Here is a 26,607-nt window from a genome sequence, read left to right on the forward strand (position 1 = left end):
TCACAACCTTACCAAAGACCATGCTCCGGATGACAAGTTTATTTCCTGCTAGATATTTTGGTGGGACACTCTCCCTATGTGGCTGATGTAGTGAATAAAACTGCTGTATATTGTAGCTGTCAGTTAGTTTGTGGTCCAGCTGCCACAGGCACTCTTGATTCAACATCAGTAATTGATTGTTTTATTACGCCCTGTGGAACTAAACAGCAGGAATTTCTTTGCCTTAATAAAGACACATTTTGCATTGCATTAATTAATGTTAAAAAACAAAAGTTCTGAAAAGATTTGTTTCCCACGCTGTGAGAAGTTCTCCATGCCAACTACATCATATGAAGAAATATTTTGTGCTGCACCAAAAAGAACTGCTTCCACAATGTTCATTTCATCATGTGTGAAGTCTGTTTTGAAGAAACAGTTACTTTCTTCTCACCAATATTTATCTTGCAAATAAACAGTTACGTAGATGTAAATAAATGTTGTTTTATTTAGAGTTTTGATCAGGCCAATAAATTAGCATCCTATATTGCAGATTACCTGTATTTGTTCAGATGGTTATTTGCCATAACCACTTCAACAGAAATATTCAAATAACAGCATGCTGTTTTGCAACAGCGTGCTGTTTTGCTGTAGTCATAATCTCTTAGTACTTTTCTGTGCTGGGTCTCTTGTGCACAAGATAAAAAAAAGTTATTTGCTGTCTTTCAGTTGATACCATACAATCAATATTCTGATATCCATTACTCAGCACTGTAGAAATATACACTTTTAATCATGGAGTACAAGAAATTGCTCAAAAACTTCTAAAACATATGTTGCCTAAGGTGTCAAAGTACACTGTCTCATAAACTCTGTTCAAAATGTACTATCATCACAGAGAAAGAGCAGATGGGTCTTATAGAGCAAATTATACAAGAAGTGGGTTTGACTCAACTTTGGCAGGGAAAAATTACCAGTCTCATATCTAAAAAATAAAGTGACTTGGTAGATGCTCTTTAGTTGTAAGTTGTTGCCATCATCATTGTTATTGTCATTGAGGTCTTCAGTCCGAAGACTAGTTTGATCAGCTCTCTGTGCTAGTGTATCCTGGGCCTAGCCTTGGTCTCCTTCTACAGTGTTAAGTACCTTCGATGAAGCTATCCTCGATTGAAGTGGAAGTAAACGTTAAGAAAAGTAGCTTGTTGGGCTGAGGAGGATCAGGTGTACCAAATGGTGGAGAAGGTGTGGAGTTTATGGAGGAATTTGAAGAGGGTGTCCTCACGCGCTGTCCGGATCATGAATCTGCACCAGGTGATGGATTTGGGATTCTGGGTGGTTAAGAAGTATTCCTCTAGATCATGCAGTTAGGCGAGCAAGAGCACTTATGCTCACTCACAGCCTGTGTAATGACAATTGTGCTAAAAGAGGGTGGTCAGACATCACTATGTAGCACAAGGGGAAATGCAAGAAATGTGCTGCTATCTTCAGAGCAACGGTCATAGATACGTTTGGCGTAACCTTAAAAATGAGGATATGTACTTACGGTGATATATATACTTGTGGTGCTGTGCTTAAAGTGGAATGTAGCATGTTTAAATCAATGAAAAGTAGGATTACGGCTGGCTTAGGAACTACAAAGTGAAGCTCAGACACACCAACATTAATTTAAGACTCGTTGGTGTGTGTTCATGGTATGTGAATGTGTATTGAAGAGCTTAGAGTGTTTCAAAAATCTGAGCATAATGAAAGAATTCAATTGACAGTGATATTACAATACCTTCCCCACAAACAATTATGAACAATTAAAAAGTGAACAGCGAGAAGTGGAGCTGCAAAAATTAAAGAAAGTGCTGTTAAGTGATGTGGTAGAAATAAGTATTCATTGTACGGTAGCAAGAAATAAACATCTGAATAATATCCCCCAACATTTCCACTATGAAAAAATATATAATTTTTTTTTCCTGAAGAAACACTCAACAAATTAATCTGCAGCTTGGGCAAGTTACCATATTGTTTTTCAGTGTGCAAAGCATTGCATAATTTCATTCATTTTCAGTTGGCATTGACAGTGTTTAAACTGAGCCGCACTTAGAACTTACAGAAATACAATGTGACAGTTGCATGATAAGGATCATAACAAAATTATTCTCACAGACATTTATTTCCTCTACATAAATTTCCTTAATTGTAGAAGTCTGCAACTGGGGTTATGCCAGTGCTCCAATCTATATACTTGTGGGAGCAACATTTCTCTGCAGTGAAGAGAGCGATATCTACCCACAGAGGCTCACTGCCGTGAATAACAAAATGAATAATATTAATTGACATCTTGTGTTTCTATGTTTAACATTCAAATAAAGTGGTAATGAAATGTAGGTGCCAATTTAAATTTTGTTCTAAAATGGCATTCATCATAAGGCTGAATGAATCATTAAGAAATATCATTTATCATACTGAATTGTCTCATGTTCTTCCCCCTTTAAAATATTGAGGAATGTTTTATTTTATTGTCATTTCTCATTACTATAACAGTCTTAGAAAATAAATGTGCTTCAAAATGTGCTAATGAGCCATCATAAAGCAGTGCACTCCATAGAATGTGACGTAATTGGCCATAGAATTAAGACTTGTTGGGAAGTTATCTTGTGCCTATCCCTTTTTCCACTACCTTGCACTCACTCCACCCTTTCCTGTGATATGTCACTGTCAGCTAGCCAGTCGGTCTGTGGTGTGATAGCGAGCCACCTCACATTAGCAGATTGGTGAACAGGCCTGCTCTAGATGGCCCATGAATAAGTTGGCATAGGATGGTGCCATGCAGTTGCCTATTGCTGTGCCATTAATTTTTTTAATAGATGATGGCTTCAAAGGAGAAGTAACTATGGGTGAGGATATAGTTCATCGTGGTGACCAGAAAGGAAGTTGTAGATATAGATTAATTATGGGTGAGTATATAGTTTGTCATGGTGACCAGAAAATAAGCTGTAAATTTGGAGTCAGACAGGCATCTGGAAAGGTAGTGTTCAATAGCGGCAAGATATTGTGCATTGGGCAATGTTTGTGTACAGGGAGGTGGCATCGACAGAGATGAGTGAGGCACTAGGTGGTAAAGAAAGAGGAATTGGCTAGTGTGTCATATATAGAGGGAAACATTCCACGTGGGAAAAATATATCTAAAAACAAAGATGATGTGACTTATCAAACGAAAGCGCTGGCAGGTTGATAGACATACAAACAAACACAAACATACACACAAAATTCAAGCTTTCACAACCAACAGTTATTCATCAGGAATGAGGGAAGGAGAGGGAAAGACGAAAGGATGTGAGTTTTAAGGGAGAGGGTAAGGATTCATTCCAATCCCGGGAGCGGAAAGACTTACCTTAGGGGGAAAAAAGGACAGGTATACACTCGCACACACACACATATCCATCCTCACATACACAGACACAAGCAGACATTTGTAAAGGCAAAGAGTTTGGGCAGAGATGTCAGTCAAGGCGAAAGTACAGAGGCAAAGATGTTGTTGAAAGACAGGTGAGGTATGAGCGGCGCCAACTTGAAATTAGCGGAGGTTGAGGTCTGGCGGATAACAAGAAGACAGGATGTACTGAAGGGCAAGATCCCATTTCCGGAGTTCTGACTGGTTGGTGTTGGTGGCAGTACCTCCATTATGACAGGTGACATCCATTCCACATCAAACTGTCTCTTCCCTACATCCTAGGTCTTCGTGGCAAACGAATCTGTTCCAGTCCGGAATCCCTGAACCATTACACCAACAACCTGAAAACAGCTTTCACATCCCACAACTACCCTCCCAACCTGGTACAGAGGCAAATAACCAGAGCCACTTCCTCATCCCCTCAAACCCAGAACCTCCCACAGAAGAACCCATAAAGTGCCCCACTTGTGACAGGATACTTTCCGGGACTGGATCAGACTCTGAATGTGGCTCTCCAGCAGGGATACGACTTCCTCAAATCCTGCCCTGAAATGAGATTCATCCTTCATGAAATCCTCTGCACTCCACCAAGAGTGTCTTTCTGCCATCCACCTAACCATCGTAACCTCTTAGTTCATCCCTATGAAATCCCGAAACCACCTTTCCTACCCTTTGGCTCCTACCCTTGTAACTGCCCCTGGTGTAAAACCTGTCCCATGCACCCTCCCGCCACCACCTACTCCAGTCCTGTAACCCGGAAGGTGTACACGATCAAAGGCAGAGCCACGTGTGAAAGCACCCACGTGATTTACCAACTGACCTGCCTACACTGTGAAGCTTTCTATGTGGGACTGACCAGCAACAAACTGTTCATTCGCATGAATGGACACAGGCAGACAGTGTTTGTTGGTAAGGAGGATCACCCTGTGGCTAAAAATGCCTTGGTGCACGGCCAGCACATCTTGGCACAGTGTTGCACTGTCCGGGTTATCGGGATACTTCCCACTAACACCAACCTGTCAGAACTCCAGAGATGGGAACTTGCCCTTCAGTATATCCTCTCTTCTCGTTATCCGCCAGGCCTCAACCTCAGCTAATTTCAAGTTGCCGTCGCTCATACCTCACCTGTCTTTCAACAACTTCTTTGCCTCTGTACTTCCGCCTCGACTGACATCTCTGCCTGAACTCTTTGCCTTTACAAATGTCTGCTTGTGTCTGTGTATGTGCAGATGGATATTTGTGTGTGTGCGAGTGTATACCTGTCCTTTTTTCCCCCTAAGGTAAGTCTTTCTGCTGCCGGGATTGGAATGACTCCTTACCCTCTCCCTTAAAACCCACAGCCTTTTGTCTTTCCCTCTCTTTCCCACATTCCTGATGAAGCGACCGTTGGTTGTGAAAGCTTGAATTTTGTGTGTATGTTTGTGTTTTTTTTGTGTGTCTATCAACCTGCCAGCGCTTCTGTTTGGTAAGTTACATCATCTTTGTTTTTAGATATATATATTTATATCACCCTCATTCTCCTCCCTCCCCAGCCCATCCCGCCCCGCCCCACCCCACCCCATCCCCCCTTCTTCTGCTTTGAGTTTTTCCTCCATCTCTTCTTCTTCTAATTCTTCAGTGTACTGTTCATTTCATTTCTATTTCTTGTAATCTATCTTTATTTCTCTCCCTGCCCCCATCATATCTGAACTAAAACTGACACAGTGCTTATTGATGTACTGCATTTGGCTCCTACTTTGTCCGATGCCTCCCCTTCACCTTTGTCTGCCCTCATCATCACAACAACCTAGTTGCTCTCATTCTCTGGTCTCAGTGGCCTGTCCTCCTTTTTTAATGTTATGCAACGTACCCCACGTACCCCCACAAGGAAGAATTGTCCTGAAAGCTATGATAGTTTCACATACATCCATTTTTTAATGTTCCTGTTGACAGTTTCAAAAATTTTTCCTCCTAAAGTTAAGTATTTCTCTATTAAATTGGTATAGTTCAGTAAAACAGGAAAACCAGAATGAACATAATTCAAAATTAAACTGTAACCTACACCACTATAATACCAAAATTAAATTAGAATACCATTTTAACCCTTGAGTGGGCATACATGTGTATAAAGTGTGCCGATCACAGATAACATTGTTTTCTACGATTCAATTGTGGTTTTATAATTGCAAGCCTGTACCTATTCATCATTATTCCCTTAGCTAACACAGTAATAAGTTGTGTTGTCATGTGGCCAAGTGAGCAGCAGTAATATAAAATAAACTGCCAACTAGGTGGAAAAAAATTACAATCTCTGCAAAAAAAAAAAGACTCAGAATCGGAGATAGTTGCACAATCCCACAATTAGGCAGTAATCTATGAGATAATTAATAATCATATAAGTTATTAGCAGGGATCCGATGCAACTGACTGTTTAAGACTTCGAATGGATCATTACTATGGTTTAATTCTTGTGTGCGGCAACAGAGTTATACAATGAAAGGTTTGCTTTTTATTGTTTAATTAAATAGTAATTTAGCTAATTCATTCTATTGTTGTTTAATTAAACTATGATTAAACGAGAATTTTCTTCAGAAGTGTTTAGCTTCATAACATAAAGGCAGCTATTCTTTATGCCTACAAAGTGCACCTTGTGCCCGCTCGTGCTATGAAAAATGAATCGCCCACTCAAGGGTTAATAGCCACAAAACAGCATTTTATGAAAACATGCATTACATCATAGTCTGAAGTTCGCTGATACTGTTCCTAGAAATCTCTCTGTCCCTCCCTGTGTGTGTGTGTGTGTGAAAAGTAAAATGTAAAATATATTGATACCATATCTGTATTATTTTGCTAGAGCTGGTCAGCAGATCCGATTAAGTGGTGAGTAGCACAGCGCGCGCGGACGTGCGTGTGCGCGCGCGCGCGCGCTCACTCTCACACACACACACACACACACACACACACACACACACACACACACACACACCTTTTTGTATGTGTGTATTCTCCTGCCACTGCTTGCTAAGTAGATACTTTATCTATCCATTCACTTTATAATGTTTCTAATTTGTATGATGACATTGTTGGAAGAAATTAATCTGATCCAATACAGTTTATGCACTTTGGCATGTGCTTAACTGACTTCCTGATTCATTAGGCTTCAGATGTGCAGTCACTGAAACACTTCGTTTCTGCAGTTGATATTTCAACAGTATAAGTTCCAGCTATCTTCCCAATTAGCTGGCATGCTTGAGCTACAGCACTAACAACCATTATTTTAAACATGAGAACCATGGCATTGTCACTTGAACCACAATGCATGATATGGTCAGAGATGTTGTTTGACAGCAAAGAACTTTGAACTGATATATGGTTAGATGCAGCAATATTGATGCATATTATGCCATCACAGGTAGCACCTGAGAATGGCAACTGGAACTTTTGTTAAGAAAATTGATGGAAAAATGGAATCATATTGTCAAATAACCTATGTTAAGGCTTAACAGTTTTACTTATAAGAAATTATTCTAGAAGATATATGCTTTTTCAGCAGGTACTGTATCCCGCATGGTGACTATCAACACTGCATCTGCACCACATTCTAACTCTTCGGTGTCCGAGATCCGTACAGCACCAACAACTGTGATTACAAAAAACATTTCTAAGCCATTACAAACTGTACACATTTCTGCACAAAGCAGCAATGTTTCTAAAGGTATTGGTGGAAAACCAAATGTGATATTGGTACAAAAGCCTTCAGGTTCTACTTTAAGTCGAAGCATTACACTGCCTCATGGAGGAAAGGTTAGTCAAACTCTATCCTAAAACGTAATGAAAATATTATTAATATTATCAGTGTTGAAAGGGGACTTATTTTCACTTTTCCACTTCAAAATTTGTGAAACTATTAATGCAGTAATTATTGAATGATTTTATACAAATACTAGCTTTGTGAAATTTGGTTCTTAGCACTGAATAATTTATTATAGTCATTTTCAAGTTACACATATGAGCGTTACTGTTTTAACTCTTGTCATTATTTCATTGAAATTTTCTAACTCGGTTATTCCAGGAAATACTTGGCAAGGTATTGGTTGGAAAATCAGGGATGCCTACAGGCCACCACTCATCTGTACTGTCACTGGTAAAATCATCTCATATTGTTCACCCTGCAACCCAGCAGAGTGGAAATTTATCAGCAACCACAACTCATGTAAGAAAAGGGGCTTTATTTTATTTGTGTTGTAAAGATCACAAGCTGAGTTGCAGACATTCACTATGAAAATAGTTACATATTATCTTTAAGCCAAAGCATTCTTCTTCTTCTTCTTCTTCTTCTTCTTCTTCTTTGTGCACTCTCTTTTCTGAAGAAGGTTTTGGCTAAAAGCTAATACATAAGTCTTTTCATCGTGCCTGCATGCAACTTGATGTGTCGCCCATATGGAAAGTAGCTATCTGTCCTTTTGATAATATTGTTGATATTCCAGCCTGGATTTTCCATTGTTAGACTCATTATACTGTCAGTTTCAGTGTGCTAAGAAAAGGTTTTTGTTGTTATAGGGAAATGTTATTGTTCTTGATCTCAGTCAAGAACAGCTAAATAAGAATTCAACTTTGAGTGACATATTAAGGGTTTCAGGAATTATACCAGAAGATGGATCTGCTTCTGAGACTATACCCACAGAAGCTGTGGAAGAAGGTGATTATGCTCTTACATTTGTAAATATGAGTTTATATGTGGAATTCAAAAATTAACTGTTGGAAAAAAGCATGAGATTACAATAAAATGATATGCTCAAGCTGTAATATTATTAATATTGTCTTTCCAATAATGCTGTTCTATCTTGCAAGTAATTACAGCTATTAACTTATGGTGTACTAATAATTTTAGTAGTTGACACACACTAAAGAGTCAAATGGGTTTTATGTGGTTCACTTTCTATTTAGAAAAGTCTATTCTCATTCATTTGTCAAATGCAGTTTATGAATTAAGTTGCAACCACCAGAAACAAGTGAAATCCTACATTGGCACTTGACTGCATGTCCTCAAAGTGAGATGATAACTGAAACTTTGGAGTGTGAGTGCTGTTGTACTGTAAACCAAACTGGATAGCTTGACACCAGAAAGATATTTTTTATTATATGTTAAACAAATGGTAAATTTATATTGCCAAAATCTAAGCCTTTTTTGAGTCTATGGTCTTTTACCTGGTGGTCTTATAGCACAAGGAGTTATGTCTAATTGTCAGTGGTGTCCTAGACTCTGGACAAATCATGGTGGTCTCCTTAACCAATAGCATCTTTATCAAAGGTGGGCTGGCTTGCTGCTACAGCTTTTTGTTTCCTTAGCGTCAGTTCATGGCTTATGTCACAATATTTGTTGGCAGGGAAACTTAATTCAGACTGTAACCATATGTACAAATTAATTTTCAATGTGAATGTGGAATAATTCATTCCACATCACTACAATATCCATGGAACATGTAAGTAACCAACTAACCACCTCTCTGTGCAGAGAGGTGGCTGGTCATCTGGCAACTTTCTGTACTATTAGCTCCAAGCAATCTGTGACTCAACTGCAGGATGTAACTTTTAATCTCTAGATCTCCAAATTTTTAATTGATGAGAAACTATTTTTAATCCTTGTACTTGCCCTAGTAGCAGTGCTGCTGTGGAAAATAATTTCTGAAACATTATGTATTTCTGTGTTTTGACATAATTTTATTGCCTTTAGATTTAAAGACTGACAGACAATTGACTTCCATCAACTCAAAGACCATGATGGAATTCTGAACACTTTTTATTTAACATCTTCTATAAGTGGGTATAATGCCCTCTTCATGCATGTTTTTCCACTCGCTCATCATAAGAACATTCTACTTCATGTTTCACACACAGGTCCCTGGCAAATACAGGGTACTTGAGTCCTTTCAGTTTTTTTTTTCTTCAGAACTGGTCATTTCTTCCTTCTCATATTCATTAATCTCAGACTACTTGTGAGGATCTGGGCTGTCCCTAGTCCCTGTTTACAAGTTTATTGCTCAAGGACCCTCAGCTCACTAACGTATTCTTTCTGTGCCCTCTGCATGCTGTTGTGTGGGAATTAATCATCTTCCCTCATTCCACCTTTGGTTATGGCTTCAAACTGGTTGACATTTAATAAAATATAATGAATTATTACCTGGAAAATATGTCAACCACTTGTTTATTATACCACTAAAAGTTTTAGTGAAATCAATTGTTGTTTAGGAAAAGTAGGCAGAAAATATTTGTTTCACTGTGAGTTAGCTATTTGCATGTTTCATTGACCATATATGCAATATCTCAGTATGGTATGCACATGTCAGTTGGTTTACAAATATAATCATTTTCACAATGAAAACATTTATAAATTCTGACAATTTACACGATTGGCTTTCACAAGAAAAGTTCTCAAGGAGATATGAATTTAGTTTGAGTTTGAATTGATTTTTATTATTATTCGACTCTTCACATAACTAGATAATTGGGCAAGGATTTTAATGGATATGTACTTCATTTCTTTGGCAGAACTTGTGACATCCATGTGTTGTATATCATGTTACCACTTGTTGGAGTTTGTAGTTTACCTGTTTCGACTTGTGTCATTGTGGCGTCTGTTGAATAGAAGTCATTCCAGATATAGTTATGTTCTTTTATGAGCAGGTACATGCTTTCTTAGACCTTGGCGTTGGGCAGGAGCATCTGCATTCTGATGTCTTTCATGAAGAAGGTTTCTTTCATTAAGACATAAGCCAGTCTTGAAGGTGCTGTCTTCCTGAGGCCCAGAAATTGTTTCACTGTGAGTTAGCTATTTGCATGTTTCATTGACCATATATGCAATATCTCAGTATGGTATGCACATGTCAGTTGGTTTACAAATATAATCATTTTCACAATGAAAACATTTATAAATTCTGACAATTTACACGATTGGCTTTCACAAGAAAAGTTCTCAAGGAGATATGAATTTAGTTTGAGTTTGAATTGATTTTTATTATTATTCGACTCTTCACATAACTAGATAATTGGGCAAGGATTTTAATGGATATGTACTTCATTTCTTTGGCAGAACTTGTGACATCCATGTGTTGTATATCATGTTACCACTTGTTGGAGTTTGTAGTTTACCTGTTTCGACTTGTGTCATTGTGGCGTCTGTTGAATAGAAGTCATTCCAGATATAGTTATGTTCTTTTATGAGCAGGTACATGCTTTCTTAGACCTTGGCGTTGGGCAGGAGCATCTGCATTCTGATGTCTTTCATGAAGAAGGTTTCTTTCATTAAGACATAAGCCAGTCTTGAAGGTGCTGTCTTCCTGAGGCCCAGAAATTGTTTCATGTAGTTGGGTTTGACTTTCTATATCATTGACTTTTAGACTGTCCCATATTATGTGGATCCCTTAAGTTGGTGTTAATGCTTTGAACATTTTTATTGGGAGTTTTTGAGGTTGTTTGATTTTGTAAATTGCTTTTATGCTTCTGTTGCTCTTTCTTTCACATGGTTGTTGAATGATGTCAGTGTTGTTTGCAGAATGACTCCAAGATATTTGTAGCCAGTACTACTACTGTTGGTTTGTCTTGAAGGGCCAGCATGTCTTTCAATGAGAGGTTACCACCTTTTCTGAAAATAATCTTTTTGGTTTTGCTATAGTTTATTTGTAGGTCATTTTTCGGTAGCCCATGACATGAGTCTGTTTAGCATCTTCGTTTTCCTGTTAATTGTGTATATGAAGACTATAAAATATTTGTTCACTGGATATCATAGTGTGTCTTGCACCTTCTCCATTAAGCTTTTTTCCATGAAAATTTTGAAAGATGTTTTTTTGAGGGCTGTGCCTCTGTATAAGACTAGGTTAAAGGTTTCTTCTTTTCCATTGAAAAGAATTTTGATTGTTGAAGTTCTCCTTTGTTCCGGTATTTTCCCTATGCTCATGCAGTTGTTGAATAGTTCCAACCAGTAGTCTTCAATCTTGTGATAGTATTCCTTGAGGTGTTCTGTATATATTCCTCCTGGCCCTGAAACATTTTTGTTTTTTTGAGTTTCTTATCACTTGGTGTACTTCTTTTCTTGTTATAGGGGTGTCTCATTCTATTGTTTCCATTGTACTGTTTCATAGGATGTTACCGTGTGTTGTAGGTTTAGGATCTCTTCAAAATGGTTTTCCCATGTGTCAAGGACCCTCAGCTCACTAACGTATTCTTTCTGTGCCCTCTGCATGCTGTTGTGTGGGAATTAATCATCTTCCCTCATTCCACCTTTGGTTATGGCTTCAAACTGGTTGACATTTAATAAAATATAATGAATTATTACCTGGAAAATATGTCAACCACTTGTTTATTATACCACTAAAAGTTTTAGTGAAATCAATTGTTGTTTAGGAAAAGTAGGCAGAAAATATTTGTTTCACTGTGAGTTAGCTATTTGCATGTTTCATTGACCATATATGCAATATCTCAGTATGGTATGCACATGTCAGTTGGTTTACAAATATAATCATTTTCACAATGAAAACATTTATAAATTCTGACAATTTACACGATTGGCTTTCACAAGAAAAGTTCTCAAGGAGATATGAATTTAGTTTGAGTTTGAATTGATTTTTATTATTATTCGACTCTTCACATAACTAGATAATTGGGCAAGGATTTTAATGGATATGTACTTCATTTCTTTGGCAGAACTTGTGACATCCATGTGTTGTATATCATGTTACCACTTGTTGGAGTTTGTAGTTTACCTGTTTCGACTTGTGTCATTGTGGCGTCTGTTGAATAGAAGTCATTCCAGATATAGTTATGTTCTTTTATGAGCAGGTACATGCTTTCTTAGACCTTGGCGTTGGGCAGGAGCATCTGCATTCTGATGTCTTTCATGAAGAAGGTTTCTTTCATTAAGACATAAGCCAGTCTTGAAGGTGCTGTCTTCCTGAGGCCCAGAAATTGTTTCATGTAGTTGGGTTTGACTTTCTATATCATTGACTTTTAGACTGTCCCATATTATGTGGATCCCTTAAGTTGGTGTTAATGCTTTGAACATTTTTATTGGGAGTTTTTGAGGTTGTTTGATTTTGTAAATTGCTTTTATGCTTCTGTTGCTCTTTCTTTCACATGGTTGTTGAATGATGTCAGTGTTGTTTGCAGAATGACTCCAAGATATTTGTAGCCAGTACTACTACTGTTGGTTTGTCTTGAAGGGCCAGCATGTCTTTCAATGAGAGGTTACCACCTTTTCTGAAAATAATCTTTTTGGTTTTGCTATAGTTTATTTGTAGGTCATTTTTCGGTAGCCCATGACATGAGTCTGTTTAGCATCTTCGTTTTCCTGTTAATTGTGTATATGAAGACTATAAAATATTTGTTCACTGGATATCATAGTGTGTCTTGCACCTTCTCCATTAAGCTTTTTTCCATGAAAATTTTGAAAGATGTTTTTTTGAGGGCTGTGCCTCTGTATAAGACTAGGTTAAAGGTTTCTTCTTTTCCATTGAAAAGAATTTTGATTGTTGAAGTTCTCCTTTGTTCCGGTATTTTCCCTATGCTCATGCAGTTGTTGAATAGTTCCAACCAGTAGTCTTCAATCTTGTGATAGTATTCCTTGAGGTGTTCTGTATATATTCCTCCTGGCCCTGAAACATTTTTGTTTTTTTGAGTTTCTTATCACTTGGTGTACTTCTTTTCTTGTTATAGGGGTGTCTCATTCTATTGTTTCCATTGTACTGTTTCATAGGATGTTACCGTGTGTTGTAGGTTTAGGATCTCTTCAAAATGGTTTTCCCATGTGTCCATTGAGATTCCTTTTATTATTAGTGGTCTAGGTTTTTGAGTGCTATCAATGGGTCCCTCTGAGCACCTTCTGCTTGTCATCTAGCACTTACTTGTGTGTGGTTCACCTTCATCTTCTTTATTAGTTTTTTGTATGACCTTTGCACGGTGTATAGTGACAGGTCATATTGTTGTGTTGTTGGTTTTGGCTCAGTGTAGTGCCGATAGCATGTTCTGCTGTTCACTACAACACTCCTTGTCAAACCATGTTTGCAATTTCCTGTCTTTCATTTCTCTTTGACATGATTGTAGGGTCATTGTGCATAGTTCCACTACTTCCTTGTCTGTTGGAGCTGATTAGACATCTTGCTTTTTCTATTTTTCCCAGGTTTTCTTTAACTTCTCTGTGTCTAATTTCCTGGATATCGGGTTTGACTTGGGCTTGGTTCTCATTGAAGACTGATTAAATTCAAAAGTTGTTGTGACTGGTATATGTAGTCTTATTGGTGTTACTGCTAATACCCAGAGTGCCTTCTGGTTAACGTCCTTTATGCCTTCCCCTTTGAGTAATAGTCTGCAGCTCATGGTCTAGTGGCTAGTGTTGCTATCTCCGGATCACAGGGTCCTGGGTTCAATTCCCGGCCAGGTCAGGAAATGTGTAAAGATTGGGAATTTGTACAGGCACTGATAACTGTACAGTTGAGTGCTCTGCAAACCAAATATCATCATCATCATCATCTACATAATACTAGGTTTATTTCTGTGGTTCCATTGGCTGCTATGTAGATTTTCAGGTCAGATTTGTTGACAAGGCTATATCCTCCTCCTCCAGGATCAGTTCTGTTTTAGTGGTTGGTTTGTCTGCCCTTGTGTTGAGATCACCTATAAGAATTACTCTTTTGTAGATCTTTGTTTGTATTAATCTCTCTGTTATTCTTTCAATTTCATTTTCTGCTGTCATCTGTGGTTGAATCTATATGCTTATTATTGTTTACATGATTTGATTTAACAGTATTTGTATTTTATCTCTTACTGTTTCCAATATTAATTGAAGGCATGGTTTGAAGAAGATGGAAACTCCTCCTGCTGGTCTGTCTATGGTTTGGTGTGCAAAAGAGTGAAATCCGTAGTACCTTTTTAGAGTATATTGTCGATGAAGAAACAATACCACGTAACTGACAAATTGCCGATTTTTTGTTTTTCAGTGTCAGATGATGATGTTAACCATATGTGCATCTGTTCTTAACACCATAATGCTGAATTTTTAATCATTTACCATGAAAAAAATTATCTAAAACAATACCACATATGCGACACAGCAAATAAATAGATGACAATATCGTGGAACTGTAGAGAATTAAATACCGCATATCTGCAATCTATGGATATTGTAAACAATACCATGTAAATACAAAAGCACACACAGCAACAGCACATTGTTACTGCCTTATTACGTATTTAACAGTGCTCGAAATTGGTTCCATGCTTGTAGCTTCATTCATGATAATGATGATCTTTTTACTGTAGAAGAAATTATTTCTCAGCTGAAATCAGCTTATGAAAGCAGAGAATCATTCCTGAGAGTGACTGACAGCAGTAAGAAAATTGTTTTATTATTCACTTTCGAATGTTAGTAGCACCGCAAGTATCTTATTGTGATATAAATCAGAATGCCCCCACTTCACTCATTATGTCCTTTATTCATTTCTACCAAAGATTTCTAGACTGTCCGCTTCCTTGTAGGATCTTTTGTAAATGCAGAACAAAGAACAGGCCAGAAAAGTCATAACGCTGAAGTTACATTTACCGAAGAAGAATTAATTTCGTACATGGGATTCTCGGTTACTGTTCTTGCAACATCTAATGACAATGGTAAATTTTCTTGGGATTATTGTTAATGGTATTACAGATCCAGTGGTATTACGGATGCCATCATTCTCATAAATACATGAATTTGAGCTTCATCTTTGTCTGCTTAAATTAATTTATAAATATTCTTCCATCTAGAAACTTCAGTGGCTGTATCCAACAATGCTCAAAATGAAACCACAGTCACACTTTCCACTAGAGATGACAGTACTTCACACTCATTGCTATGCAATGATGCTCATTGTTTGCCATACACTCTGGATAAATTATCGGAAGATCATGGGAGCAATAATGATGCTGACAGTGAAGGCCAAGAAGTTTATGGTGATGTAAGCAGTGACACGAAAAGGAAGTCTAAACCACATCCTGAATATTGGAAGAAAAATGGCAATAAAATTCTGAGAATGCGTGGACAGGCTTTTATTGGATACAAAAGAAGTCGAATTGGTAAAATCACTCATGATACTCCAGGAGAGGCACGAAAATTAGGTCCAACATGTACTTCAAAGATGTGCCAGAAATCCGTTCCAAAGGAAGTGTCATCAGTTTTCTGCTGATGATAGGCAGGCAGCATTTAACACATTTTGGGAAACGATGTCATGGGATCAGAGGAAGGTTTACGTTATCAACCTTGTGGAAGAAAACCTGCAAATCTAGGAGAAAAGGGACGCTCATTTATCATTTGAAAAGTGAGCTGGGGAAACATAAATTATGCAAAAAGATGTTTCTCAATACTCTTGGGATTAAAGTATGGACTGTCCAATATTGGCTGAGTAATTCCACACATGGGATGAGTCCTGATACAGAATCGTCACGACCTCGAATCAAACAGACGAAGAAGAAAGATGAGAAATCTTCATGAAAGAATTCCTGGACTCTCTTCCAAAACTTCCCTCGCATTACTGCAGGAAATCATCCTCGAAGTTTTACCTTGAGCCTATTCTACAATCCAAACAACAGCTGTATGAACTCTATGTGGGAAAATGTAATGCGGAGAAGGTTTCACCATTAAGTCGGGCTACCTTTAACTTGATTTTATAAGATGGTAATATTCGCTTATTTTCTCCAAAGAACGACCAGTGCAACTTGTGTTGTAGTTACAGGCTTGGTAACTTGAGTGAAGACGTGTGGAAGCAACACACACAGAACAGAAAGAGCAGGCAAGGATGCAAAAATATGCTGACAAGAAAGAAGCCCAGCAGAAGCTCTGCTCACTGCACACCATGGACTTGCAGTCCGTGAAAGTAGCTCCGTTTTTAAGTGCAAGTGCAGTTTATTATAAACAAAGTTGGCTGTTCATATCTTTTAGGAAGTCGTAATGCAGTATGTTCTGGTTCAATGAAACGCAAGGTGATTTGATTGCATCATGTTTTGCCTCATGCATCGTGGACACCCTATCCAGAAAGATTAAGGAAAATCCCGTTCAAGTCATTCTGTGTTCTGACAGCTGCACATATCAGAACAGAAGTGTAATATTATCAAATGCTCTTTTAAGATTGGCAATTGATACTGGAGTATTGACTACACAAAAGTTTTTGGAGAAAAGGCCATGCTCAGATGGAACGTGACTCAGTTCACAGTTCCATTGAGCGCAAGCTTAGGACATGAAGTTACACTTCCTAGCCAATACGCTATGATATCTAAAGAAGTGAGAAAAAAAGCCACCGCCACACGAAGTCCATTACCTAGATTATTCCTTTTTCATCAACTATGCAGAGAAACGTTTGTGACTGTATGACTCAATTAGGCCTGGAAGAGCTGTAAAAAATGAACCTATTCTTACTGATCCAAGTGCTCTTTCAACGAGGTATGGCAAGAATTACCAAGGTGGCCGAGGAAAATTCTTGGAGATGTCTGCTTCCCGAAACTATACAAGGAAAGACTGAAAATCAAGAAATCCAAATGGGATCATTTACAACAACTTAAATCTGTTCTTCCTAAAGATTGTCATAGCTGTTATGACACCATTCCTTATGAATGAAAATTATCGTGGAGGTAACTGTGTGATGAGTATCAGTGCAGTGTAGTTCGCTGTTGCTGCTTTGAGTGACGTTTAGGATATTCTTGAAGAAATGTGCAGACATTACGGAACTATGTTAGCAGTATATCTAATTAAAATGTTTTTATGAAATCTTTCAATAAAAAATTATTAATGCTCCAAAACGTGTTCGTACTAGCTTTCTCAGCACCAAATACCAATGTAAATGTGTCATCTCATGCCAGGAGACTTACAAATAAATACCACGTAAGTAACAGATCATGGCATACATACCAAGACAATTCCACGTATGTTCCGTAACAAAGCTTTGTAAAGCGTACTTTTTTGTTTCACATTTTTATTTGATCCAATATTTCCTTGTAGTGCTATGATGCAAATCTAGTGACACTGTGAAATGTATTGTACACTTTAGACAGTTTTTTCTCTCTTGTGTAAAATTCTTATTTTGCTACTTATGTGGTACTGTTTCTTCACCGACGATATTCTGCTTTTAAAAAGGTTTCTGTGAGGACGATGATGTTGTACCATACTAACATCTCAGTTGGCATGAATGGTATCACATTTTTAAGCCTTGGATGTTCCATGTGTATTTATTACAGTTCTGCTCCTTCGCTGTAATATGTTGTCTGAAAACAAAATGTCTTTACTCTTACTTCTTGTGGCCAAAATTCTGATTGTTCCATAAGCTCAAGAAATCTGAATAGAAACCTTATTTTGAAGATCGAATGAAGACTACATGTGTGAACTGTGCAATGAACAGTGTGAAAGATATCATGCAAAACACTTCAAAAAAAGAACAGTGCCAATAATAAAACTAGGACTACAGTAATATAATTCAGCTATGTATTTGTACTGGAATTTGTATTTGTTTATATTTACACATTATGCACATTTTTCTTAATAAAACTACTTCATTTCTTTCCCTACCGCACAAAGACCTAGTGATGAACAGTGCAGATCATTTTTGCTTCCAGTGTAATATTTATGGATGATGTTTTCAAAGTGTGATTTATTGATGACACAAACAACAGAAGGATCCATGATGAAGATATCAGTGAGCCAAGTTGTCTATAGAGTTGTCTACAAGACATTTTAGACATACATTGTCTGTATTACATACTTCTGTGCAGTGAACACTGTTCTTCTCAATGAATAGTTTCCCCAGAGTAAGATGCAGTGAGACATCAGTGAATTTAAATAGAGTAAGTAAGTCAAATTAATTCTCATTTCATCTGCAAAGTCTAGTATTGACAACATATTGATGAAATTATTTTTTTAATGTGTTGGTACACATTGCACTATAATATAACTCAAGTGTCAACTAGGTGGAATAGACTAAATTTATAAAGTAACCATGCTGCCACTTTTTTCTCGTCATCCGAATAAATAATCTGGAAAGCCAAGCCGTTGTGAAATTCCTTGTTTGAGAGAGTTTATTGCCAATAGAAATTGATCCAAATTGTCAATAGTTAAAAAATATTTTTGTGGAGGCAAACATGGCCATACTTCTATTGAAGATAGTCCTCTAATTTGGCTCAAACTGACAAGGATTCTTTTTGCTCTGACTGGGAAAGACAGCAAAACAAACAAGTGACTCATGGAACATATTGGACTAGAAAGGGCATTTATGACTTTAATGACAGTGGAATAGAGATTGGCGGGACACACAACCAGAAAAATAAATGGTTGTGCACTTATGAAGTCAGTGGTGGATTCTAAGAGCTAAGAAAAGACCATGACAGTGGTGTAATGGAAGTTGTGTGGATGGCAGTAGAAAACATTCAGGGGCAGTATGAAAGTATCTAGCTGAAGACCATATTGCATGGAAAAGTCTAGTAGTGGCCTTGATCCAACCAGTGAATGTCAAATGGCAGGTGGTGATGGTGGTGGTGGTTATGAAGGTACCTTGAAGGAAAAATGTGAGATAAATATCATCTTAGGATGATCTACACATCACAATATCAAACATTAGGTTTTGTGAATGAATTTAGAGCTGTATGCATATTGTCTACTGATGACAAAAGATTGGAATTTGCCTGTATTTGATGGTTTCTCATATTGTTGTCTGCTGAATACACTTCCTGATAAACGAAAGTGAAGTTGCCAGAAGAGGAGGAGGAAGTGAAATTAAACTTCAAGTGGTTAGAGGGCATTTAATATTATATCAGTGATTACAAAATTGACTCACATTTACAAAGAAATTGGCAGTATGAGCCCACTTATCCTTCGTGTTGGATACGTACACTGTTTTGATTGAGAAGGGTGTCATAAAGCAGTTGTATCCTCTTCTGAGGGAAGCTGGCCCACAACTGTTGTAACTGTCCTTGATATACTAGATACTGGCACTGGAATGGAGTTGACATCTGCACTGGTTTTATTCATCATTCTGTAGGCGACAGATCTAGAGATTTTGCTGACCACAAGAGTACCTCAGCATCAGACACATAGTTTATAGAGATGTGCCATGCATGGATGAGCTTTGTTCTGTTGAAAAATGGCACCACAATACTGTCACATGAGAGATAGCACATGAGTACACAGGATGTCCATGACTTGTTGTACTGTCAGAGTTCCCTCAATTTCTGCCACTTGAGGCCTAAGGTCATACCTGATGGCTCTTCACACCACTGTGCCACTCCAAAACATTGAAAGAATGGAACCTCCCACCAGGTCACCACCATGCTCACTGACGATTGTCATCTGGATTAGATCAACACAACCAGTTGTGTTGGGGTGATAACAACCATCTACTCATGGGATGGTAAGTCCACAGCTCGGCCGCTGCTATTCTCTTGGTCAATGGTATGTGCTTACTTGTTCTTGGAAAGCAGCTGCAGATTTGAAGGACTTGCAATGTACCTGATGCACAACACAGTGATCTACCCTTCTGGTGGTCAGATGTGGGGTCAACTGAAACCTTTATGATGAATGTGCCTGCCCTAACATTCACATGCAGTCCAACAATAGGTCACTCTTACATCTGAGCACTCACAAATTCTGGATATTGCACTTTTTGATCAACAAGCAAAATGGAGACCCACAGTGAGGTCCCTTTTAAACAATCAGGGTCTCTGACAAGTATGCGATATCTCTGTGTCCTTCACAATGATCACATAACATACATATGCTTGCCCTACCAGACAGGCCTAGTAACAAATTGAACCAAGCACTCTGGTGCCATTTCTGTCTGATACAGAGAACTTTAATTATTTACACACCAGCCAATGGTGTGTACATGTACAGTGTTACATCGAAAGTGCTTCAGTGTCCTTTTATCAGGAAGTGTATATATTCTAATTATTTAGGGTGTGATCCAATTTGAAACTGTCTGAATTTTATCTTTAATCATTGCTGTAAAAAGATTTTACCATTGAGTATAACTGCAAATCTCAGTTAATAAAAAGAAGGTAATGATATGCAAAAGAGTTAAGTCAATCACGTCAAAAATTTTTATCATTAAAAAAATTATTGAGAAAGTTAACAGTTTTAATTATTTATAAACCAAATAAGTTCCCATCATGATAAGAGGTGTAGACAACATGCTTCATCAGTTTCAGTAGATATGTGGTGCTATTAATAGAACCTGTAACAATGCAGTTAGAAAGCAAACAGAAATAAAGTTGTATAAAGCAGTGGCTGTGATGTGTCTGCTGAATAAGGGTCAAATTCAGATTCTCACAAAAACCAATAAGAACAAAATGTGGGCACTGAAATAAGATTTCTAGGAACAGTGGAAGGTTTCACATGCCAAGGCAAGAGCAGGAATGAACAAAATTGAGGAGAACTGAATTTTGAAGGGATAAACAACACAATAGAGAAAGAGCTTGAAAGAAAACTGTTGAGATACAGCCCAATAGGAAGAAGAAATCCTGGTAGCCCCAAAATGAGATAGGCTCAACAGTAACCTTTAAGGACAGAATAGGCAATTAACCTAATCCCTGGAAGTGAAGAAGAAGAAGAAGAAGAAGATGAAGATGAAGATGACAACCATTGATGTATTTGAACTGTACGCTAGTCTGCCTACATGAAACATAATGTTTAATCCCAGTGTTTCCTTCATTTGTCAGTTTTGTTTGGTTTTTGTTTACCTCTTTTTTCAGTAAATTATGAGTCAGTTCCAAAAATAATTTCAAAGTAATTTTCAAAATTTATTTTTGTCATAGACTGTAGACTAAATGCCGTTTCATCATATTATTACTGTTTTTGTGAGACTGTGAATGATAGCCACACCATGAAAGATGGCAACATGCAGAACAACAAAAAGAATTGTGTAATTACTCAAAACCTGAAATATAGTTATTTAACCGTTAAAAATAAAATACATTTTTACATTAGTAAATTACTCTAAGTGGATAATTCTAAAACAAAAATTTCTGCTTTGTTTTAGGAAAACTAGTACAACATGTAATTAACATAGAGAATACAGAAGCACATACACCAAGTGCAGACTCTGAGAAACAGTTCACAGAAAGAAGTACAGCTGCAATTGAAAACTCTGTGCCTTCTGAAGCAGTGGTAAATATTATAAATTGTAGAAATTTATAAAATAATGAAATAAAACTGTGAAAAATTCTGATTATGGTCTCAAATTCTTTGACATTAATATGGGTGATATAGTATAATAATAAAAATGTAAAGTTGCCATCAGTGTGAAGGTTATTTTGATCATCACAGTGCTTTACTAAACACAGTTCTGTTGGAGATGGTGAGCCGTTTCTGAGGCTACCTTTGCACTGACTTACCCAACCAGTTACAGGAGGAAGTACTATTTAACATAGACTTCAAACCATAGTGAAACTGGAAGTTTTCACATTAACAAACATTTTCAGAAGTTGAACAAGTGATAAGTGACAGATAAAAATCCTAATAGAGACCAGGAATCGATCCTCAGACCTTTGGATTTGTAATCTAGCTGTTAACTACTGACAAGGGACCTGTTGAGTGTGAAATTGCAAAAGGCCAATGATGTTTATGCTAATGGCAACAGGGGCCAAGACTTGAGGTCTCCAGTGGTGATCACAGCATGAGGCTCTGGAGCATAATTGAACTGCTTAGTTGATGAGTAACTCACAACAGTGCTATTGACTGATCCGCAAACAATGGAGATTCGTGCAGGTTGAGGCAAGAACAGGGCCTGCATTGTTGTCAGTTCCAAGTGGCAGTTGCAGTATGCGCATTCACTTGCTTTGTGCTTGATGAAAGTATATATCCAGCAAATTATGGGTCTAGCTTGCTTGTGAAGGATTTGTCACTCACCAGCACAATCAGCCATGACATCTCGCAATAAATGGAATAAAAATTCTCTAAAATAGCTCGCTGTGATCATGTATAATGCCTGTATTGCATAAAACATTCGCAGTAGAGTGCTCAGAACACTACCAATCGCTCATTGGATGTTGGAGAATGCGTGATGTAGGTGCATAGAACAAGGTAAACTCGACCAGCATCGTTCATCACTCCAACTATAGTGGTGTTGATAGAAACCAGAGCAATGCCAATGGTAAACAAAGTAAACATTGCACTGTATATACAAAAACAGGTACCAGACTTAACATTTTGTCAGAAAGCAACTCAGAGAATTTCGCAGAGTGAGAAAGAAATGGCAGATGTAATATTAGCATTTCTGCAAGATGATTCAGTGGGATGTATGGTGCCATATACACTCAACTGTGCAGGTAATGTCCATGAGGAGTGCAATGATGACGATATATGCTTAACAAGTGAAAATTATATTGAAACAGGCATCAAGGCAAGTACTTGATCGTCCTTGTCAGACAGGGAGCCATAAATTCTGTCTCCAGTGAAACTTAGTAAAGGGCCATCTTTGTCCAAGGAGTGAGTACTGAAAGTAATTATGTACATGGAAGATCATCCACAGTGTAGTAAAAAAAAAAAAAAAAAAAAAAAAAAAAAAAAAAAAAAAAAAAAAAAAAAAAAGTGAATAGATTTCAAGTAAGTCCACAGTAATATTATTGTGTGGTGCATAAGAAAACTATGGGTACTAAATGGAGGACAAGACACACTTGTTACAAAAGCTGGTGTTTGCACGTTTCAAGGATGCTCAATACAATTTACAGGATGTGCATGAAACATTAGGCTCATCAAATTGCATGTGACATAGATCAAGGAAATTTCAAGTTGATGGCTGCATAACTTCAGAGAGTGCTACAGAATTGGAAGACATAAGATAATGAAATTTCAAACAAAGAGTCAACTTGATGATGCACAGCAAACTGTGGAATATCCCGAAAATGTGTAGATGAGATAAACAAACTTATCCCACCATTCAGTAAGAATTTCTTTTTGAATCTGAACAATCGGAATTTGAAGAGGAAATGCTTATGAAAGGAGCTCTGGAAATTAGAGGTACCAAGAGAGTTGTATCAAGAGCAAGAAACATAACTGTCGTAACGCACTTGTATATAATTATGCCGATTGTTGATCTGCTCGTTAAATGTGTTGGAAAATTATTTACTCTGCTGCAATAAGTTGGAGGTGCTATGCTTTCTACGAGTCTTTCTTGTGTGCGTGATCTTGCCAGGGTAGTGAATATTTACCTCACAGCAAGCTAGAGTGGGAAAATTGGTGTAAGAGAACTACAGCTACAGTGTGAACACTGCTTTTTGCCAATAACTGGTCAAAATAACTTGATTTTGCTTGATTCTGGGTCTGTGTATAAAAATTATTCTCATTTAGAACAATCTGTCCCTCCTGAAAAGTGTGTGAAATGCAGTTCATACCACCTGTAATCACTGGACAAATTCAACCTCTTGATGTTTGTTTTTTCCGTGCCTGTAAAACATGTTATCGTACTATCTGCAACTATGCCTTCAAGGATAGTCCGTTTCACAATAAGCTACATAACAGACTGTTTCAGATTCAATTGTGTGCCATCACGTCCCATCCGTTATCATCATCCTGTAACACCAATAAGAGTTTGTATACATTCTTCAAGAGTGGGTATCTAGCTGAACATTGTGCACGGTTTATAATTCCCAAGAGTTGGTCTTCGATCGTAATGGTGCAAATCTTTGTGGTGACTGCATCACGCCATTTTTCATTTAGTGTTCGTGGTGCAAGTTAATGATTTGTTTCGAACATTTCCTGAATGTTGATGAAATGTTGTGTGGCGAGGGCCTCCCATTGGGTAGACCTGTCACCTAGTGGAAGTCTTTTCTTTTTTAGTTGATGCCACTTCAGTGACTTGCACGTCGACGGGGATGATACAATGATGGTGAAGACAACACTACACCCAGTCCCTGAGTGGATAAAATCTCCAGCCAGCCGGGAATCGAACCCGGGTGCCTTTGCATAGCATTCCACCGCTCTGACCACTGATTTATCGAGGGGGACAATGTCAGTGATGTCCATTTTGTGAAGCATAATGCAAACATCCCATAGAAGATTGATGTCTGCACCTTCCCGACACTCATTTTCTATCGCCCTCCTGATGCATGTGATGAGTCGTTAGCAGCTAGTATTTTTCTTGTCATAATTGCTAACACAATACTTTCAAATGAGCCATACTTAAGATTGAAATTGCAACCTCACTCTCAAGGGGTTCCGTGTGAGTCACCAAACCACTGGACAGTGATGATCATGTACTAAAAGGAGCCTGGGCTGGAACATGAGCAGTGACTGAGGGGGCCGATACCTAGGCATTTGAAATCTCGTTATTCTTCAGAACATGAAGAATAAACACTTTTGAACCCATGGCCAGGCTCATGTCACGTTACATTGTTACATCATTATCTCTGTGTCAGCCTTCTTGGAATCAGTTTTGGGAATACAGCTTGCGCAGTATTTAATGAATCAGAATGACAGTTTTTGGTGTTGATAAGTAATAAAAGATGATATGCCATTATTTACCTCCAAAGAAGGCAATACTTGTTATCAACTGAACACATACTTTTTTGGTTGTATGATACTACTCTCTTCATAATGTTATGATACACTTTCAACATATGTGGTTGCAAATGCATCAGTTCTGTCTGCAATATAAAATGCAGATATGTACATTACACTAATTTTTGTAAACCCTTGTCACCAGTTTTGTACAAGCCTTGTCGCTACTGCTGTGGAGGCCGAAATTGCCACTGTTTTTATGGTAGGTCGAGTTTGTGAGTTCTTGAAACTGGTTCTGGTGAAGTACACCACTAAGACAATTTCTCCCTGCCTCTATTACACAGCTGTGCCCCAGGGTGAGGCAACAGGATAGGAGAATGAAGGTTCTACAGCACTTCAACAAATTATTAACAAAGTCAGACAAATGAGCTAAAAAGTTTTACTTATCTTAGTGACTTTTTGAACGATTAAGTCCGCAACACGCTTGTAATATAATACAAAAATGGCCCTCAATGAATAAGTGCAAGTAATCATAGGTAAATTTCACAGTACATAGCAAATGCAATTTATAACAACTGTTTACTTCTAGGAGTTCACTAAAGGACATAACCTGTCTAAGTCAGCACTGAACAATGATCTATAAGCAAGTTGGTGAGAGCTGCTCTTCTGTTTTCTGAGTAGGCTCCTGTCTGTTGTCATCCTGTCGTTGGCGGATTGTATTCGGTCTGCAATTGGCAGGGATGAAATCGATATCTTCAACTTCAGCGCCGCCCGTGGTGCTAGTGGAACTCGCGCAAGTGGCGAGTCTCTATGGCACTGGCAACAGTTCACATTCTTGCAACTGCGGGGCTTTTGCCCTGGCTGTGTATTGTTCAGTCAACGCAGCACTCAAAAGACGACACTCACTCAAAAGATGGGTGAGGGTAACACAGCTGAAAATTCAGTCTAGGAAGTGAATTACATCTGGCGTTACGGCTGAATTCTTGACAGTTTACTTGGCGCCATAACAGGGAATCATGAATTAAATGTGTATAATTGAAAAATCCAACAAGAATAAAATCAAATTACATGCCAATGAAAAAAAAATAAAAACAAAGATCATGGATGAAATGTGATTTAACTGAGTAATACAATGAGAGTAAAATCAAATTATATGCCTATCAAAAAATTAAAAACAGAAAAAATTAAAAACAGAAAAAATTTTGAAATGTGGCTCACACTGTCCAAATTAGATGTTATATGGGTTCCCAAAAGCACTTTATACATTTTAAGAAATAGTTTCTTAGGAAAATTTGTACTGATTCCTTGGCTGTTCAGCCTTCTAGTATTCTCATTGTCGATTAGATTGTAAACCTCTGAAAATAAAAATAAAAAAGAAATTTTGAGGAAGTAAGCAAGCATTGTTGTAAATGTCCATGCCGCAGCGTATACATCAGTTCGCATCACATCACCAAACTTGAGCACATGTACGTGTTGTTGGCTCTTGAATGGGTGACCATCCAAGCTGCAAGCTGCAGAGGTGCACTCAGCCTCTTGATGCCAATTAAAGAGCTACTTGACCAAGTCATAGCTGCTCCAGGTCAGCGAAAACCTACGACGACTCGCAGGGCAGTGTGTTCACTCCACACGTGTGAATATCCGCATCCAGTGATTCCATTAGGCTTATGATGACATGGCAGTTGGTCAGCACCGCTAGGCCTTCTGAAAATTATCA

The 26,607-nt window shown here is 37.9% G+C and overlaps 1 protein-coding gene across 6 annotated transcripts in view; it reads left to right on the forward strand.

Annotated features, from left to right (window-relative positions):
- The window catches only part of LOC126336812 (BRCA2-interacting transcriptional repressor EMSY), a 286,258-nt gene that overhangs the window by 180,501 nt on the left and 79,150 nt on the right, over positions 1-26,607 (forward strand). For 4 of the 6 annotated variants that reach the window (XM_050000859.1, XM_050000862.1, XM_050000860.1 and 1 more), the window contains exons 10-13: positions 6,948-7,201; positions 7,470-7,610; positions 7,958-8,096; positions 21,436-21,563. In XM_050000859.1, the coding sequence (XP_049856816.1) occupies positions 6,948-7,201; positions 7,470-7,610; positions 7,958-8,096; positions 21,436-21,563 (662 nt within the window). The remainder of the gene's footprint in view (positions 1-6,947; positions 7,202-7,469; positions 7,611-7,957; positions 8,097-21,435; positions 21,564-26,607) is intronic. The other 2 variants (XM_050000861.1, XM_050000858.1) reach the window with 1 other exon arrangement.

The sequence above is a fragment of the Schistocerca gregaria genome, chromosome 2, assembly GCF_023897955.1.
Source record: "Schistocerca gregaria isolate iqSchGreg1 chromosome 2, iqSchGreg1.2, whole genome shotgun sequence".
Lineage (NCBI taxonomy): Eukaryota > Metazoa > Arthropoda > Insecta > Orthoptera > Acrididae > Schistocerca > Schistocerca gregaria.